Source organism: Eschrichtius robustus, chromosome 3 (genome assembly GCF_028021215.1).
Source record: "Eschrichtius robustus isolate mEscRob2 chromosome 3, mEscRob2.pri, whole genome shotgun sequence".
In the NCBI taxonomy this organism is placed as follows: Eukaryota; Metazoa; Chordata; class Mammalia; order Artiodactyla; family Eschrichtiidae; genus Eschrichtius; species Eschrichtius robustus.
The window spans coordinates 8,715,497-8,734,079 of record NC_090826.1 but is presented as its reverse complement, the minus strand read 5'-3'; the positions used below and the strand labels follow the sequence as shown (position 1 = coordinate 8,734,079).

General features: G+C 45.3%; 2 protein-coding genes across 4 annotated transcripts in view; both read left to right on the top strand.

Moving 5' to 3' along the window:
- Positions 1-1,465, top strand: part of MTOR (mechanistic target of rapamycin kinase) — a 132,880-nt gene extending 131,415 nt beyond the window's left edge. For all 3 annotated transcript variants that reach the window (XM_068538877.1, XM_068538878.1, XM_068538876.1), the window contains exon 58: positions 495-1,465. In XM_068538877.1, the coding sequence (XP_068394978.1) occupies positions 495-510 (16 nt within the window). In that variant the 3' untranslated portion in view covers positions 511-1,465. The remainder of the gene's footprint in view (positions 1-494) is intronic.
- A 3,628-nt stretch (positions 1,466-5,093) lies between these two features.
- The window catches only part of EXOSC10 (exosome component 10), a 20,490-nt gene continuing 7,000 nt past the window's right edge, over positions 5,094-18,583 (top strand). The window contains exons 1-17 of the mRNA XM_068538873.1: positions 5,094-5,223; positions 7,414-7,550; positions 8,328-8,451; positions 9,498-9,602; positions 9,892-10,057; positions 10,207-10,321; positions 11,392-11,467; positions 11,984-12,094; positions 12,300-12,443; positions 12,952-13,142; positions 14,173-14,329; positions 14,471-14,619; positions 14,785-14,835; positions 15,486-15,597; positions 17,025-17,075; positions 17,238-17,316; positions 17,410-17,519. Coding sequence (XP_068394974.1) covers positions 5,113-5,223; positions 7,414-7,550; positions 8,328-8,451; positions 9,498-9,602; positions 9,892-10,057; positions 10,207-10,321; positions 11,392-11,467; positions 11,984-12,094; positions 12,300-12,443; positions 12,952-13,142; positions 14,173-14,329; positions 14,471-14,619; positions 14,785-14,835; positions 15,486-15,597; positions 17,025-17,075; positions 17,238-17,316; positions 17,410-17,519 — 1,989 coding nt within the window. The 5' untranslated portion in view covers positions 5,094-5,112. The remainder of the gene's footprint in view (positions 5,224-7,413; positions 7,551-8,327; positions 8,452-9,497; positions 9,603-9,891; positions 10,058-10,206; positions 10,322-11,391; positions 11,468-11,983; positions 12,095-12,299; positions 12,444-12,951; positions 13,143-14,172; positions 14,330-14,470; positions 14,620-14,784; positions 14,836-15,485; positions 15,598-17,024; positions 17,076-17,237; positions 17,317-17,409; positions 17,520-18,583) is intronic.

Below are 18,583 nucleotides of genomic sequence, written 5' to 3'. Positions count from 1 at the left end.
GGATGTGTATTTGGAAGGCAAACACCAAAATAAATTAAAATTACGTTTTATAGTGGTTTAGAAGAATAGGTAAGGCCCCCTTATTTGGGGGGGGGGAGGTTCTTTGGGGACTTTTGCTGTCAATTCAGAGATACTGGAAGGGCAGGAGAAGAAGCCAAAGCAGAGACAGAGAGAAGGAGATGAAAAGACAAATTTATCATCCAGGATTGTAACCTCAAGGACCACTCTGGGGTCTGCTTTGATTAATCGCCCGAGGCATGCTTGAAGGTAGAAACTTGAGAGAGAGGGTGGCAGGGAGGCGTCCTTCTGGGACCACAGCAGGCGTCAGCCCTGGACTGGAAATGATGAATGTGTCCTGCACAATGAGCTGTGAAAGGTCTCAGGGAACGCCCCAGGGGCTGTCAGACCTTGCTCTTCCCATGTTCAGTGTATCCATGTAAAGCTTTGAAGAAGCCCAAATTATTAAAATACTCCTTTTCTCTCTGTCTTCCTAGGTGTCCTTTCTGGTAACTGGAGGCCCAGACATGCCCACAGCATTTCTCTTGAGGCTTTTGTACTTTGGTATATGCTTCCACTAAACTGAAGCCACGGTCAGAAAGTTCAACTCTGTTAAATATTTTGAAATGTAAATGAAAAGAACTACTGTATATTAAAAGTTGGTTTGAACCAACTTTCTAGCTGCTGTTGAATATATTGAAGAATATATTGTCAGAAACACAAGGCTTGATTTGGTTCCCAGGACAGTAAACGCAGTAATACTACAGAAATCAAGCCATTGATTTTGGGGAACAGAAGATTTCATAACTTTAGAAATACGGGTTTTGACTTAACTCACAGAAGAACTCATAAGCGTTTGCTGACAGGAGAATGGCCTAGTCAATCCTCTCAACATGGACACAGCAAACTCAGCACAGTCATGAAGCCTCAGGTCCTGGAGGACACGGATTAGGGTTCTGAACTGTACGGAAGCAGGAGAAGCTGACTTTGTCACCTGCGCCCATCTCATTACCTCACTGGTCCGTGGACGGCAGCAACAACCTTTGCAAGATGGGCCGAAATGGGTGGGAAAGGTCTGTCTCCTGCCTCACCCGTGATGTTGCAACGTACACACTTCAAGACCGGAGCCACTCGGAGGGGAGTTTCTTCCGATCGCCGGGCAGCCTCGGCTGAGCAGGTACACGGAGCGGATCACAGAGCAGTAGGAGGCCCACGCTGGCCTCCCCCAGCATGGTTCTGGGATGTTTTCCATGAGGTCTGAACGCTCTGTGTTTAGAGCAAGGCCTTGGAATACAGGAATGCTGTCACGGAGGTGCTGACACAGAGAGGGAAGGTCTAGTACATGTTGGGAATTAGGAGCAAAAGAAATATTAAACTAAATGCACAAAATATAAAGTGTAGCCATGTCTAGACACCATGTTGTATCTGAATAATTTTTGTGCCAATAAATGACATCAGAATTTTAAAACCATGTACATGAGTGGCTTTTTATTCCTACTTACTAGTTCATAAAGGAAGCAGTTACTCCTTCAACATTCATTAACACTGAGTACTGGGGCTGTGCAGGACAGGGGTCTACATGACGTTGGCTCCATCCTTGGCTTGTTCACGGGCCAGACGAGGCGGAGCCGGCATCTCAGGAGCGGACTGATAAAGCCACCCGGCTGCGTGGTGAGGAGAGACACGTGCAGGGCGCTAGCCTTGGGTAGGGCCACTGATTCCACTGGGCGAACCAGGAAAGCCTCACAGAAAGGCGGGACACTTGCCAAGGGTCTTAAGGGAGGAGTGGGGGTTTGTCAGATGAAGCAAGCGAGGGCGTTCTCAGCAGAAGTATGAAAGCACAGTATCGTGCAGAAATGGCAAGTGTTAACTTGAACCATATTAGATTGTAGATATTCGGCCATTTTTATACGTGAAACAGCAGTTTCACACACTTGGACCTCATGGTTCAGCATGTCTGGCTCAGTGGTCAGTGGGAAATAAAAGGAATAATAGGAAAAAGAATGATAGGAACTAAAAGGACGCTAGAAAGTAGAACCAGGCCAGACTGGCCTGCCTCACGGTTCAGCGGCAAGGAGTTTGAACCTGATGCTGTGGACAGCAGGGAGGGAACCACGTGAAGTTTTAAAACAGAGAAATAGGACCTGAGTAGTGTTTTTAAGAGAAACTGGTATCAAACAGGTGGAAAGAAAATTAAAAGCCGTAAGGCCTAGTAAAACTGTTGGAATAATGGAGAGGAGGGAACTTGAATATGGAACTGGCAAGTACTAGATACAGGTTCCTCTGAAGAGAAAGCATGCCTACAGAGTTCTTCCAAAGAATATTGTTTTTAGTTGTTGAACTAAATTTCTTGTTCTAAATTCCTGTGGGCCATAGCTACCCAGTAAGAAATACTGAATCATAAAAGCTATTTAAGGAACTTGTAAAATGGACCTAGAGATTATCATACTAAGTGAAGTAAGAAAGAGACAAATACCATACGATATTACTTAGATGTGGAATCTAAAGTACAACACAGGGACTTCCCTGGTGGTCCAGTGGGTAAGACTCCAAGCTCCCAGTGCAGGGGGCCCGGGTTCCATGCCTGGTCGGGGAACTAGATCCCGCATGCGTGCCGCGACTGAGTCCGCACGCCGCGATGAAGATCCCAAGTGCCACAACTAAGACCCGGCACAGCCAAAAATAAATAAATATTTAAAAAATAAAATACGACACAAACGAACATGTCTACAAAACTGACACAGACTCACAGACTCACTCTGTTCATCGAGAAAAGACTTGTTTGCCAAGGGAGAGGAGAGGTGGGAGAGGGAAGGATTGGGAGTTTGGGATTAACAGATGCAAACTATTATATATAGAATGGATAAACAACAAGGTCCTACTGTATAGCATGGGGAACTATATTCAATAACCTGTGATAAACCATAATGGAAAAGAATATTAAAATATATATGTATATATGTATAACTAAATCACTGCTGTACAGCAGAAGTTAACACATTGTAAATCAACTCTACTTCAATAAAAATTTTTTTCAAAAATTTGTAATAGGGGGAGCAAGAGAATTATAAGGCCAGGAACCATATCTTGTGGGAATTCGTATCCCCAAAATCTGCCAGAAGATCAGGCCCACAGTAGTGCTACATAAACATTTGTTGGAGGGCTCCTCTATTAAAAACAAAGATGGAATTCCCTGGTGGTCCAGTGGTTAGGACTCTGCCCTTCCACTGCAGGGGGCACAGGTTCAATCCCTGATCAGGGAACTAAGATCCTGCATGCCACGTCAAGGCCGAAAACAAACAAAAGATGGATTTAAATCTCAACAGTGATAAAACAGTTTTAACCCTCACAGCTAGAAAGCCTCATACCTTCAGATTTTCTGTAACTATCCTAAGCTATGTATCAACTATTTTGCTCCCGAAAATATGATCAGATTCTATATGAAATAACTATCAATGACTACAGCGATACCATTCACAAAAGATAAAGGCCATGGGAAAGAACAGACTCAGGAAAATGGTGGCCGTCAGTGGTAAAGGCATACTCCTTAGGACATGAGAGTCCTTGGGATTAAGATGTTTGGTGAATCCGGTGGTTTTTTGTTGTTGTTGTGTTTTGTTTTTTCTTTTTGGCCACACAACTTGCAGGATCTTAGTTCCCTGACCAGGGATTGAACCCATTCCCCCTGCAGTGCAGGTGCAGAGTCCTAACCGCTCGACTGCCAGGGAATCCCTCCAATGGGTTTTAAGTTATACCTAAGGAAAACCTCTGACTTTGCTGAAATGAGTTACCAGAGGAAGGTGAGGTGCTAAACGAGGCCTTAGGAGACAGTCTAATTCCCCTATCAATCCAGGATAGTTTCATGTAAACTGTTTGAAGGGAGGGCCTTAAATCTCTTGGAGGCAGGTAAAGCAGTAAGAGTCAAGGCTGTGGTATCAAATTACCTAGTTTCCAATCTCAACTCCATCTCATCCTATCTGTGTGACTTTGGATAAGTTACTTAATCTCTGTGTTTGTTTCCTCCATTGAAAGTGTGGATCTACCCCAGAAGGTTGTTTTGAGGATGAGCTAATCCATGTAAAGCACTCAGCACAGCCTAGGTTGAACTATATGAATTAAGCGCTCAAAATATTAGTTGTAAAAATGAACTAGGCTAGCCTAGGCCTTTGTTCGGCCAGGGTACCTGTGTACCTGAGGTACACAAATGGGGGGCAGGGAGAATGAAAAACAAGCATTCTATTAATAAGATATTCTGATTAACAGCTAACATGGGAATTCCCTGCAGTCAAGTGGTTAGGACTCCAGCGATTTCACTGCTGGGGCCTGGGTTCAATCCCTGGTTGGGGAACTCAGATCTTGTGAGCCGTGAGGTGCAGCCAAAAAAAAAGCTAAGAGCTAACATTTACTAAGCCAAACAAATTGTATTAAGGGTGTGCCACTCCTGATCTTAGGAAAGAGGACACACCCTGCCCGGTTTCCCAAATCCACCCCTGAGCTGCCTAATACTGCCAACCTCCTAACAAGAGCTCTTCCAGGCATTCATGTAACAAATGTTTGAGTTCACACTAAGTGCCTTAAGACGTAGATGGGGAGGAACCTTTGATTGGAGGAGTTCCAGAGAACTGGAGGTAACTACAGTAGGAACATATAGACGCCTCTTCTAGAAGTTTACCTATAAAGGGCAAGAGGAATGTTACGGTAGCTGGAAGGAGGTGTGGGGTGGAGTGTTGTTTTCTGTCTTGTCTTTTATTTGGGAGAGATGCCAGCATACTTGTAGTTTGTTAGGGATGAACCAGCAGCGAGGGAAAAGACAGATGACGCCAGAGAGGGGATAACTGCGGGAGTCAAATCAAGTGAGTGAGGGGGCCACGGAACCAGAGCCTGGGAGGAGCAGGCTTTAAATATAAGAATAATTGGGTCCTCCAGGTCTTACCGTAAATCACTGGGTTGCTGGCATGAAGTAATATGAGATTAAGGAAAAAGGTCAAGTTCCCTGGGTGGGGGTACTCAGAGCTGATACCGCCCCAACTCAAGAATAGCCTTCGCACATGCGCAGTGCGTGCACGTCGCGTTGGCTGAGGCACTCTCGCGAGAAAAGCCGTGCAAGCTGGAAAAATGGCGCCTCCCGGTCCCCGAGAGTCCAAGGCCCAGTCGGCGACGAGCGCGACCAAGTCTGACGGGGAGATGGTGCTGCCCGGCTTCCCCGATGCAGACAGCTTCGTGAAGGTGAGTTCGTGAGGCCTCGGGGGCACAGGGAGCCGCCCGCGGCTGACCGGAAGCAGGCGCGGACCCTTTTGGAGGCCGCCTACGCGGCCGCGTGCAAGCTGCAGCCGAGCCCCGGGCGGGGGTCTAGGGGCCGCTGCCCGCTCCGGGCACAGTCTTCATCCTCCGGGGATGGGGCCTCGCACGCTGACACTGGGGGACGCCACACTCCCCAGGGTCCTTGATCTCCCGTTTGAGCCCATGCAGTGCCGAGTATGGAGAGCCGTCTCCGCCCCGTGGGGAGGGCTTCCTGGTCACCCTGATGTCCCCAGCCCTCGCGACCCCGACCCCGCCCAGGCCTGAGCCACTCGACCAACTCTCCGGAGAGACTTGGCTGCTTTACGCCTCCCGCGGCCGGGATGGCCCTTCTTCCCCCTCCTGAGGTCCAATCCTACATAATCCCAAACCCTGGGTTTAATGTCACCTGTTACAGCTGCCACCGAGTGTCCCTCCTGGAGGTGCCATAGAACATTTATCAATGCCTCCTCGAAGGAACATAGAGTTCATTTAGATTATTTGTCTAATGGTGCTTAAATATGAACAAACAAACCTGATTAAACACCTCATGCATAGCTCTCACAAGACCATGAAACTAAAATAGTTCGTAAGTTAGCACTACAGAGCCTCCAAAACGCCACTCACATTATATCTAATTTATCATTAGCAGATGTTGTTATTAATTCATTTGTTTGGTTCTGAATAGTTCCTTGGCCACTAGCCATGGTCCTGATTAGGTGGCTCAGCGCTACCATGTACCCCACCATGATTCAAGTTCCCATCTTTCTCTCTCTCTCTCTTTTTTTTTTTCTTGGAAAACATTTATTACACAACTCACAGTAATGTCAGCTGGCCTTGATATGACCAACCGTCATTTACCTATGACAGCCACTTCAGGTTTTTTCTCATTATCACACAACAATTAAAATAGAGACCTACTTGGCACTAACTGAGCCATAAACACTAGTCCAGTTGTGGACAGTAGCCATTCTAAATTGCTCATCCAAAAGATCTAGAATATTCTTATATTGTCTTTTTTTTTTGCCGCACCATATGGCTCGTGCCGCACCACGTGGCTCGTGCCCCTTGCAGTGGAAGCATAGTCTTAAGCACTGGACCGCCAGGGAAGTCCCTTATACTTTTTTTTTTTTAACTTTTATTTATTTATTTATTTATTTATTATTTTTGTCTGCTTTGGGTCTTCATTGCTGCACGCGGGCTTTCTCTAGTTGCGGTGAGCGCGGGCTGCTCTTGGTTGCGGTACACGGGCTTCTCGTTGCAGTGGCTTCTCTTGTGGAGCATGGGCTCTGGGCGCAGGGGCTTCAGTGGTTGTGGCACGCAGGGTCAGTAGTTGTGGCGCACGGGCTTAGTTGCTCCGTGGCATGTGGGATCTTCCCGGACCAGGGCTCGAATCCGTGTCCCCTGCATTGGCGGGCGGATTCTTTTTCTTTTTTTTTTTTAATAGTGAGAGATTACATCTATTTATTTATTTACTTTTTTGGCTGCCTTGGGTTTTCGTTGCTGCACGTGGGCTTTCTCTAGTTGCGGTGAGCGGGGGCTACTCTTTGTTGTGGTGCATGGGCTTCGCATTGCAGTGGCTTCTCTTGTTGCGGAGCATGGGCTCTAGGCACACAGGCTTCAGTAGTTGTGGCACGCGGGCTCGGTAGTTGTGGCGCACAGGCTTAGTTGCTCCGCGGCGTGTGAGATCTTCCCGGACCAGGGCTCGAGCCCGTGTCCCCTGCATTGGCAGGCGGATGCTTAACCACTGCGCCACCAGTCCCCCTTATGCCTATTTTTCAAAGGCAGAAACTGAGGTTCAAATAAATAAAATAACTTGCCCAAGGTCACAGTCAATAGGTAGTAGAGCCAAGACTCAAACCCAGGCTGTTTTGAATATTAGTCATATTATATATGTATTTGTTCTTTCTCTCCCCACTCTCCCAAGAATGTAAGCTCCAAAACTTGGTTTCATGTTCACTGTTGTATCATAAGGGCTTGGTGTAAAATCGGCAGTAAATGAATATTTGTTGGATGCATGAAGGTCTTCATCATCTAGCACAATTCATTATATATAGTAGATCTTGAAAAAAAATGAGTTGCTGAATGAATGGTGGTGATCCGTGTCTAAAACATGCTTGTTTTTCTGGTTTTTGACAGTTTGCTCTTGGGGCAGTGGTGGCAGTCACCAAGGCATCTGGGGGCCTACCACAGTTTGGTGATGAGTATGATTTTTACCGAAGTTTTCCTGGCTTCCTGGCATTTTGTGAAACACAGGGAGACAGGTTGCTTCAGTGGTAAGTACTATATATTGGTTTCTCATGTTGAAAGAAAAGACTATAAAGAAGTAGATGATTTTTCCTGAAATTTGTTTTTTTCTTACCATAATTTTCTGTGCTTTAGAGCTATAAAATGTAAAAACGAGACAGTGGGAAATGTTAATTAGGGAAATGTTACGTGGTAAATTTTGAGTTTTACTTTTAAAATATATATATTGACTATTGCAGCTATAGACAATGAATCTTTTTTAATTAATATGGGACTTGAAAACCTAGATCCAAGATTCTCTCACACAACTTGGAAAGTCATAAGTATTAGCTTTCTTTTTCTTTTTTTTTTAATCTATTTTCTTTTTTTTTTTTTTTTTTTATTTTCTTTTTTAGTAATAGCTTTCTAATAAGTGTATTAGGACAGGCATTACACAAACATTGATTTTGTTTAACTGTTGCATGACAGAATTAGAGAATATGTTTTAGATTTCACGTTAAAACAATGAGTGCAGAGTACATTATTTACATAGCGTTATACATATTTTTTTAGAATTTAAAGGAAACTTTGGGATAGTTTCTTCCACCCCCTCAAATAACAGATGAGAAAAGTAAGTCTTCGTGAGATTTAGTGAATTGCCCAGTGCCATTCAGCTAGCAATGTTGTTTGCTAAAGGGTGCAGGTTTTATTAGTTTGATCAAAAAGTATTGGGAATAGTCTGAGCCAAGCCTTGGGAGCTTTCTCCTAGATTGTAAACAAATGAATAAAAGTATACAAACTGATTTTGGTTTTCCTGTCCTTTCTAGCATGAGTAGGGTAATGCAGTACCATGGGTGTCGAAGCAACATTAAGGATCAGAATAAAGTGACTGAGCTGGAGGACAAGTTTGATTTGCTAGTTGATACCAATGATGTTATTCTGGAAAGAGTGGTGAGTATTTCACATTACTCTTCAGGTTACTAACAAATCAAGAGCTTTCGTATTATTAAATATGAAAAGAAACCCAAGCACCTTAGGAAATGAAAAGAAAGGAAGTTTAGCATTTCTGGCCTGTAATGACATTCCCTCCCTCTGCTAGTTGGCTTCTTTTTCCCAAAAATAACACACTTGTCTTCAGATATATCACTTCAGAGTATCACTGCCCCAGGGGAAGCTATATTTAAAGTGCCATATTAGTAATCTACCTTCCAGATTTGCAAATCCCATTTTGTTGCAAGAGAAGAGGCCTCTGGATACAGATCCCTACCAAAATTTAGTCTATTTTTACTATTATCCACAGTCTGCTAAACACCCTGACTTGCATAATTGGAGGGAGATGTGAATCATTTGATCTAGCTGACTGTCTACTTACACCTAATACTACAGCATAACATTCTTTACAGAAATACACAGAGATTGTCCAAAACACATCTAACCCTCAGCCATGTGACAGTCCTGCAGATATTTAAATCATGCTCTCCTGTCCCTTGAAGTCATCTCTTCCATGGTCTAAATGCCCACAGGTCTTTCAGTGGTTTCTCATACTTTATGATTTCAAGTCCTGGCATTTATCAACTGGGTGCACCTCTGTTAATGGTGCCCAAACTGAGATTCCACATCTTTACAAAGTAGATCAGGACACGCTTCATTCTCACTCTAAATACCGTACCTCTATGTTTAATACAGTCTAGGGTCTTTTTAATTATTTTAGTGGGCCACGTCATACTGTTGAATCACTTTTGAATTTTCAGCCCAATTCAGAACTGTAAAGAGACTTGATCAGGGGTAGGGAGTGCCTGATTACTGCCCTGTCGTGGGAGCAAATAATGCTTCAGTTATTTGCGATGACTCTCTAATCACCTCTCCTACAGTGATCCACCCTTATAAGTGTGTACTCTCGCACATAATTCTCTGAACGTATTTCGAAAAAATTTTAGGTAATTAGCTCTGTTAACCCTGAAAGGAAGATACTAAATTAATATCTCTTTTGCTCTTAGGGCATTTTACTGGATGAAGCATCAGGTGTAAATAAGAATCAACAGCCTGTCCTCCCTGCAGGATTGCAGGTCCCTAAAACCATAGTGTCCAGCTGGAACCGGAAGGTGAGGGCTGCTTTCTAGGTGAACTAGAGCTTTCAGTGTCAGCTTTGCAGTAGGGCCCTTGTGCGTTCTGATTTGCACTTCTGTTTTAACTTATTGGACACAGAACTGGCCACTGCCTAACTTGTTCTCATAAACAGACACAAGCTAATTACACCCTCTTGTCTAACCCCCCAGTCTCACACACACATGCATTCTTAAATGAGTGGTCCTTGGAAGGCATAAATTGGAATTTAGTTTTCTAATTCATCAAGTTGCTGTGTTATAAAGTATTTATATTTGTTGATCATAGGCAGGAGAATATAGCAAAAAAACAAAATCTGAAACATTCCGGCTGCTTCATGCAAAAAACATCATCCGACCTCAGCTTAAATTCCGAGAGAAGATTGACAATTCCAACACGCCATTTCTTCCTAAAATCTTCATCAAGCCCAATGCTCAGAAACCCCTCCCTCAGGGTAAGTAGTGCCAACTCTGCCCAACAAAAACAAATCAAGGGGAAAAGGTATCCCTCCCACCTTCCTTTCTTCAAATTCAGAGGGCGCCAGTTAACCCTCCATAACTAGACAAGATGTGAATGTGTCTTTGTCGCTGCTTGGGTCTCCAGCACTCTCTAAAGAAAGGCGGGAGCGCCCGCAGGACCGACCTGAGGACTTGGATGTCCCCCCTGCCCTGGCGGATTTCATCCATCAGCAGAGAACCCAGCAGGTGGAGCAGGACATGTAAGTGTTTGCCCGTCTGAACGTCCTGCTGTGGGTCCTGGTCCTCGTGCCGCATTTTCACTCTGTGTCACTTTTGGAAAACGTGTGAACGAGAACAGAATCTGCGGAGTGGGTGACTTTCTTCACCTTATCCTGACGTGCATCTTACCGATTAAACCTCCTGCTTGTGTTCGCAGAGGGCCTCGCACAAGCACCGTCTCACGCAGCCCTGAGAGCTGCCAGTTGCTCTCGTCCCCGTTGGGCAGATGAGAAAACAAAATTAGGGGTGCTAACTTCCCACAGAACTAGAACGTTAAGCCCAGGTTTTCTTAAAATTGTCCTTCCTTTGTACCACTCTGCCTTTCTTGTTAGGTGTGGATTCAAGCAAGAAGGTAATGCTCACCAATAAATTCAGTACAGAAAAGACATTTCTCACCGGCAGGATAAGCATCTTGGAAAAACTTTGCTTAAAACAGACCAGAGGACTTTGATATCAGTTTAAAGAAAAACGGTGATGAAAACTTCGTCAGTGTTGGTCTTTTTCCCACACGCAGCCAGAGTGTCTGAGCGTTTGTGCCTCAGCCCCAGCTCTGCACTGTGAGGCCACTAGCTGAGTGCTAAAGAAATAAAGGTAATGAAAGGCAGCCCTGCCCTCAAGGAACTCAGAGACTTAGGATTTTTATGCAAGTATCTGATAGAGGAACTGAAAAAAATACATCATTTGGTATGTGACCAGCTGAGGTATTGACCACCCTCTCTCGCCTCACAGATTCGTTATTCCAAACCACAAGGAATTACATGTTTCACCTTTCTATATCATCCACAACAGCAACCGTAGTGTTTGGCCAATTAGTGCTCAAATCTTTATAAATGAATCGATTTTGAATTATCATACTTTAAGGGTGAACAAGTTTCACCCGATTTTTTTTTTTTTTGATGCACTTGAATCGTCGTTGAAACAATGATGCTTTTTAAAATATTTTCACAATGGTCTTTTCTTGTTTGTTTTTACGAATTGGATTAAAGCAGTTGTTCTTCCTTGAATCATGGAATTAATCAAAAAGACTTTTCTTTTTGTTTTATTGATGCAGGTTTGCACATCCTTATCAGTACGAACTAGATCACTTCACTCCACCAGACTCAGTCCTTCAAAAGCCAGAGCCTCAGGTAAGTGCCCAGCCTTAGCTGATGGATGGTACCCAGGTAGCCCAGGAAGAATCAAATACATAGATGAGTGGATGTAATTTTGGCTTTCCTTAAATATTTTTAAAGTAGAAGTTTATGACTTTGGACTATTTCGTGAACTCGTAATTTTGGTACTTTCATGAAAGATGATTCTTTTTTTTTTAATTTATTTTATTTATTTATGGCTGTGTTGGGTCTTCGTTTCTGTGCGAGGGCTTTCTCCAGTTACGGCGAGCAGGGGCCACTCTTCATCGCGGTGCGCGGGCCTCTCACTATCGCGGCTTCTCTTATTGCGGAGCACAGGCTCCAGACGCGCAGGCTCAGTAATTGTGGCTCACGGGCCCATTTGCTCCGCGGCATGTGGGATCTTCCCAGACCAGGGCTCGAACCCGTGTCCCCTGCATTGGCAGGCAGATTCTCAACCACTGCGCCACCAGGGAAGCCCCGAAAGATGATTCTTAACAGCCTTCTCTTTCTGCCCGTACTTCTGTGATGCAGTTATACAGACCTGTAGCAGAGACACCCTGCCACTTCGTGTCCTCGCTGGATGAACTAGTGGAACTCAATGAAAAGCTCCTGAAGTGTCAAGAATTTGCTGTAGACTTGGAGGTAACTTGTTAATGACCTGGAATGAAATTTTTACATTTCCTGTGAGTTCACCTACTCAAGAAATATAAAATTAATACTAATTTAAATCTACTTTTTGGTAACAATTAATTATATTACTCTGCTTTATAACTGACTTCAAAATCGGTAGAGGTAAGCCTGGTAAAATCTTTTTTCTCCTGTTCTCCCTTCTTTCTGTGTGTTTTAGCACCACTCTTACCGGAGCTTCCTAGGGCTCACCTGCCTGATGCAGATTTCCACCCGGACAGAAGACTTCATCGTTGACACCCTGGAGCTTCGCAGTGACATGTACATTCTCAATGAGAGCCTCACAGACCCAGCTATTGTTAAGGTCAGCCAGCCTTTTCCCACTCTTGCATGTGAGTGCGAGATTTAGGTGCTTTTCAGTTGACTGTTTTCATCATTTCAACGTAGACCCAATAAAGTTGAGAGAAATAACAGTAACTTCACACTAGGGTACCACATGCTCAACTGCTTTTGTTTCTAAACCCCTGTTAGAAGAGCTAAGACTTAGCTCGTTACCGCGCAGACAAATGTTAAATCGCCTGGATGAGTGCTGCAGTGAGCCCGTGCTCTCAGGATTGTTTGGACGTAATGACTCTGCCCTGGAAGCTGGCAGAGCAGCTTTCTTAGAGTCATCAGCTGTTAGCGGTTACGAGTACGCAATTAGGAGTGCAGGAGGCTGTGGCCCAAATTAAAAGAGGCATTTAAAACTGAACCCATCTTAATCTTTATCCTGGCTTCTAATTCCAGTGTTCTAATAACCTAGGGGCAGAGTTCATTTCAGAGTATAAGTGGCCTTGGGCCGCTGTACTGCATGACTGTAGTTTTGTTTTCAGGTCTTCCACGGTGCCGATTCAGACATAGAATGGCTACAGAAGGACTTCGGGTTGTACGTGGTAAACATGTTTGATACCCATCAGGCAGCACGCCTTCTTAACCTGGGCAGGCACTCCCTCGACCACCTGCTGAAGCTCTACTGCAACGTGGAATCAAACAAGCAATATCAGCTGGCCGACTGGAGAATACGGTTAGTTTGTTCTTGACCAGGAAATGGGGACGGCGGAAGAAGGCCTGGGCGTTCATTAACTCCCACTCCTGGAGACCTTTGTGCAGGCTCTAACGCCATTTGAATCTTCTGTTGAATGTCCTTGGGCTTTTCTCCAGTTGTTTTTGGTGGCATAAAGACAACTGGAAGTTTTAGAATAACAGTGAAGTTTATGTTGGGCAGGTTATGTTACATAGAGGGGAATGCTAGTAAGTTTCATTTTAGTTCTGTAATGTGAAGAATTTTAAAATTTTTAAATGGATTGGTTACAAAAATGCTTCCTATTTGAAAAAGCTGGGAATTACTATCTTAGATAGACAAATAGTGCATTATGCTTCATGAAATAGTAGTTGAAAGAGCCACACCATGTCAGCATTTGTCCACGCCAGTCTCTTGTTTGTGACTCACATCTCCCCGGTAGGGGTGCTTGTGTATGTGTGAGATGGTCTCGCATAGGTGTGAGAGAATTCTAAGGTACAGAGTTGACTTAGCCTTGTAGTCAGTGTTTACTATAGTCAAAGGCTGTAACAGAGTCTTGGCCATACTTTGTGGGATTCTTGCTCACCTTGGTCATTTTCAGATGGCCGGCTTCCTCTTTGAGGTTGCAACTGTTGTATGGAGAAGCACCAAGCTTTTCTCCACTTCTCATGCCAGAATTTCTAAAGAGAATCTAGTAAAGTCCAAATGTAAGATGAAAATGATGAAATCTAAAAACCATTACCTGTTATTTAACCCATGCCACGTGCCATACACTGGGCTAAGATTCAAACTCAGGACAGCAGGGCCCTTATTTTTAACCACATCATTGCCCTGCCGCCCTTTCTACCCAGCTGTGAAAAGAGTGGCTTGTCATATGAAGATGCAGGAGATGCTGGTAGAACTGTAGTATTGGCTGGGAGAGAATCTTTGATATCAGAAGCAACCAAAAATGTCTTAGCTCCAGCAGTGTAGACAAGTTGAATTGCCGCCCAGGGGGAAAGGTGTGAAACAATGTTCTCTGTTTCGACTCTAGACCTCTGCCTGAGGAAATGCTCAACTATGCCCGAGATGACACTCATTACCTGCTTTACATCTATGATAAGATGAGGATGGAGCTGTGGGAGCGCGGCAACGAGCAGCCCACGCAGCTGCAGGTGGAGTGGCAGCGGAGCCGTGACATCTGCCTCAAGGTAAAGCCCGACACCCGGTTCCGCTCAGGTCCTTGTTCTTTGCTTTGGTCTTTCCATTCATGAAAAGAGCCCAGTGTCTTGAAGAGCCCAGGGCACACTATTGATTCCCACCGATCTTGAATATTCGCTAATATTTTACAGAAATTCATCAAACCTATCTTCACGGATGAATCTTACCTGGAACTGTATAGGAAGCAAAAGAAACATCTCAACACGCAGCAACTAACGGCCTTTCAGCTGCTGTTTGCCTGGAGGGATAAGACAGCTCGCAGGGAAGATGAAAGTTATGGGTAAGAGACTAGAGATTCTTTTAATCTTGCCAGGTCTGGTAACAAGGAAATAATGGACTCTTTTTTCCTTTTTGCCATGAAAGTTGGTTGTTTTCCCAGGGTTATAGCATATAGTGGAACTTGTTGGCTGAATTTAATGTGATCCTCTTGTGTGTTTTATTCCAGATATGTCCTGCCAAACCACATGATGCTAAAGATAGCTGAGGAACTGCCCAAGTGAGTGAGACCTGATTAATATGCTCTGACTTTCTCAGTGGAGAAAAGTTGTCCTTCAGAATCCAGCTTCCCTGATTGTTAGTGCCTCAAGGCTGTTGACTCAGAGAAGATAAGTGCTCTAGGAAGTTAGCATCAAGGAATGCAGAATCTCTGCCCTTGGGCTGCCATTCAGGCAGTAAAACTTGTGAACTGGAACTGTTGCAGTGGATATGCCTTATACTGAGTCCCATGTAGGTCTCTGAGCCTATAGCATCCACTTACAAGGAAGGAAAATGTCTGTACCTTCCTCCAAATTAAGCTGTCTTATGATTTTACATGTTTTATGATGTTAATTGAAGTATAAGCAGAGAATCAAAGTTCGTAATCTTCTATCACCTCCTTGCAGAATCGCAGTACAGCAGAGCTGCGGCCCTTCTTTCCAGCTCTCCCAGTTAGCAGGAGGCAGCTGTACGAGGCTGTCTGCTCAAGGCTCAGTGCAGCAGGGAGCACGTCCAGGAGCAGCTGGCTGGGCTGCCCTGACGTGACGGGGTTCCCTTGGTGTTCACCTGAGCCTTCCGTGCTCGGGCTTTATCTAGTTACTGTTCTTTGCTGGAGCCTTTGAGGGCTGTGTTCCCAGGCGTTGAGTTGAGTGTGTTCTCGCTTGCCTTCAGGGAGCCTCAGGGCATCGTAGCCTGCTGCAACCCTGTGCCACCTCTTGTACGGCAGCAGATCAATGAAATGCATCTTTTAGTTCAGCAGGCGCGAGAGATGCCCCTTCTCAAGGTAAGAAAGCTTTTCTGCCAAACGTTCCCAACTCAGCAGGTTCTCAACTCTGTCTGCCAGTGTCTTACTCCTTATGGTCTCCATTCTAAAAAAATCCTGAAGACATGATAGGATTTAGGAAATCCAGTGGGTGTATCTTTATGATAATCAAAAGCTGAAACTCATCCTTCTTTTTTTATGACCTTATCTTTGATCATCCAACGGTCAGTGATGTCTAATGATGTCTGATGGGCTGGTTAGCTGTTGTTCGGAGGCAGTTAACCCTGCGGGGTAAAATGGAGTGGGGCTCTCAGCACAGAGAGCTTGTTTTGGGAAACGGGCAGTGGTCCAGAGTGAAGTGGTAGTGCCCTGGTGAGTGTGTTGGTCACAGAAATGGGAAGCAAAGGACGGGTACAAGAAGCATCTTCAGAAGAAGGATCGATGGGACTTAATAACAGATGGAGACAACAGCTGCCATCTCTTTTCTTCATCTTTTTGGCTGTACCGTGTGGCTTGTGGGATCTTAGCTCCCAGACCAGGGATCAAAGCCGGGCCCTCAGCAGTAAGAGCGCCGAGTCCTAACCACTGGGCCGCCAGGGATTCCCCTGCCATTTCTTTTGGAGCACCAGGCTAAGTGCTTTAGAGGTATTCTCTGACTGGCAAGTGGATTTGAAAATAACGGAGGTGGAGTCAAGGACAGTTCATATATAAAGCCGAGGTGATGGGAAACATGAGAACCTTGGATAGAAGAGGGGAATTCAGAAAGAGCTAACTGTGAAGGAGATGCTAAAGTTCAGGAAAATTTAGGCGAAAGCAGGGTCCCCAGCCCATAATCCAGATCCGTACATCTACGTCTGTATGTGCGACACATGGGCACGCACACACCAGCACGCCTCTGCTCTTGTGTAGATAATACACGATGTCAGGTAAATTTGCGTGTTTTGATTTGTGTTTTATTGGGACAGTTTTTAATGTTTTGTCTCAGTAGTATCAGTGTGTGGTAAATCATGTTTATAATTTTTTGAAAGATTATTGATTCCAGAAGACTTAAAATCAGCCCCTTTGAAAAGGTGAAAAAGAAGAGAATCTGAGGATAAACACATTTACTGTCTTCATGTTAAAATTTCTTTCTTGGCTCTGTACTTTTTCCAAGCAAAGAGAGAAACGCTGGTGACAAGAGAAGAATCTTTATCAAACTCTTTGGAATCCTTCCACAGTGTGCCTTTTTACGATAAAAGGTTTTATTCTTTCATCCAACAAATAATTACTGAACACTAAGTAATTATAGTGCCAGGCACTGGAAGGGATGAAGGGATGAGAGAAAATCTCTGGGCTCTTGAGAAAAACACCGTCTAATGAACGGACCCATCTGCGCTGAGGGGAAAAAAATGTGTGTATCATCAAATTTCGGGAACTTTCCTCAAATTCTCTTTGTTTTTACTCTTCAGTCTGAAGTTGCAGCTGGAGTGAGGAAGAACGGGCCACCACCCAACCCTGAGGTACCGTGATGTGTTTGTTGTTGCTTCTTTGGGGGAGACATCAGTCCAAGCCAGCGCGGACCCAACCTCCCTGACAGACACCAGGGCCTGACACCTCGGGCAGAAAGCTGCCCCCTGCTTGCAGGTTGTTCGTGCCAGCCTGGTGCTTTCTTTTTGATGCAGAGGTTGGAGAATGCTCTCTTCGGCCCCCACGACTGCTCCCACGCCCCGTCAGATGGCTGTCCTCTCATTGCAACCAGTGGTAATGAAAAGCCCTCTGGAATATCCTGGACAGCTGGGGCTGCCTGGTGTGCCATCCCACAGGCTTCGACCGTGCTGACTTCCCTCCCTGTAGGGCCTGTGCCGGTGCAGAAGCAGGAGGGCCTCCCCACTGCCCAAGAAGAAGAGGAGGCCCTGCCGGACACCGGGTGCCTTATCGCTACCGCTGTCATCACGTTATTTAACGTGAGTAACATCTTCGGGGAGGGGAGACAGACCGGGGGGATGTACTGGGTTTATCACACAGGCTGTCTGCCTGGAGTTGTCGTGGCCACCTCTGAGCCGAACACCAGAAGTAGAAGCCAGCGGTGGTGGGAGTGGGCATGGAGGCCATCAGCCAGATGGTGTTTGCTGTGCTGACGAGGTCTTGGAGAGGTGGCAGAGGATTCTCTGTGCGCTCTGCATGAGGAGATCCTCAAGGGAGGGTTGACATCTCAATACTCACCAATGGCCCCGCAGGGAAGCCGGTGTGGGCTCCAGGGACGCATAAGCAGGGACTTTTCCCGAACATCCACGGTCAAGGGACGGTTCACCCTGATTCCCGGAAGGGATGGAGTGATCTCTCCAATGAAGAGTGTGTGCTGCGTATACCTTCCTGAGAGCCGCCAGCACCACCTATATGTGCTTTGGATGAAAAAGAGAAGATTTAAAGAGCATTTTCTCCAGTCTGGCTCGTTAGAGGAAGTGAGCTGCAGGAGATCAGGCACTAGGAAGTGGGTAGGAGCTTGTTCCCCATCCCAGAGAGAGGCTGAGTCCTGGTAGGTAGTGACTCCATCATTGTGGCCCGCCTGAGCCCAGCCGTGTTCCTGCAGTCGGGCTGGGATGAGACAGAGCTTATCCCGGTCTATCCCACCCAGCACGCTTCTCCTTTCCGCCAGTGACTTGAGCTGCAGGTGTTTGCACAGGAAGACCAAGGTGCATTTGTTGGTCAGGATGGACAGATACTGAAATGACCAGGGACAAAAGGAAAACGCACAGATAAAATTCTGAATACAGCAAGCAATAGATGTGACAGAAAGGAAAAACCATAATTTCTAGAAAGAAGAAACTGAGAAAGAGAAGCAAGAATACTGTCTGTATGGAAAAAGACAAGTATCAAGCTTAGCAGATGTTCAGATGGTTAAGAAGCTGGTGGTCCAGTCGGTTACGGGATCACCGTTCACAACTATTCCATCACACTCGGATGCTGGGCCAAAGCCAGGGAGGTGAAGTACCGCCTGCAAGATGTACCACCCGGGAGTGAACTTTCC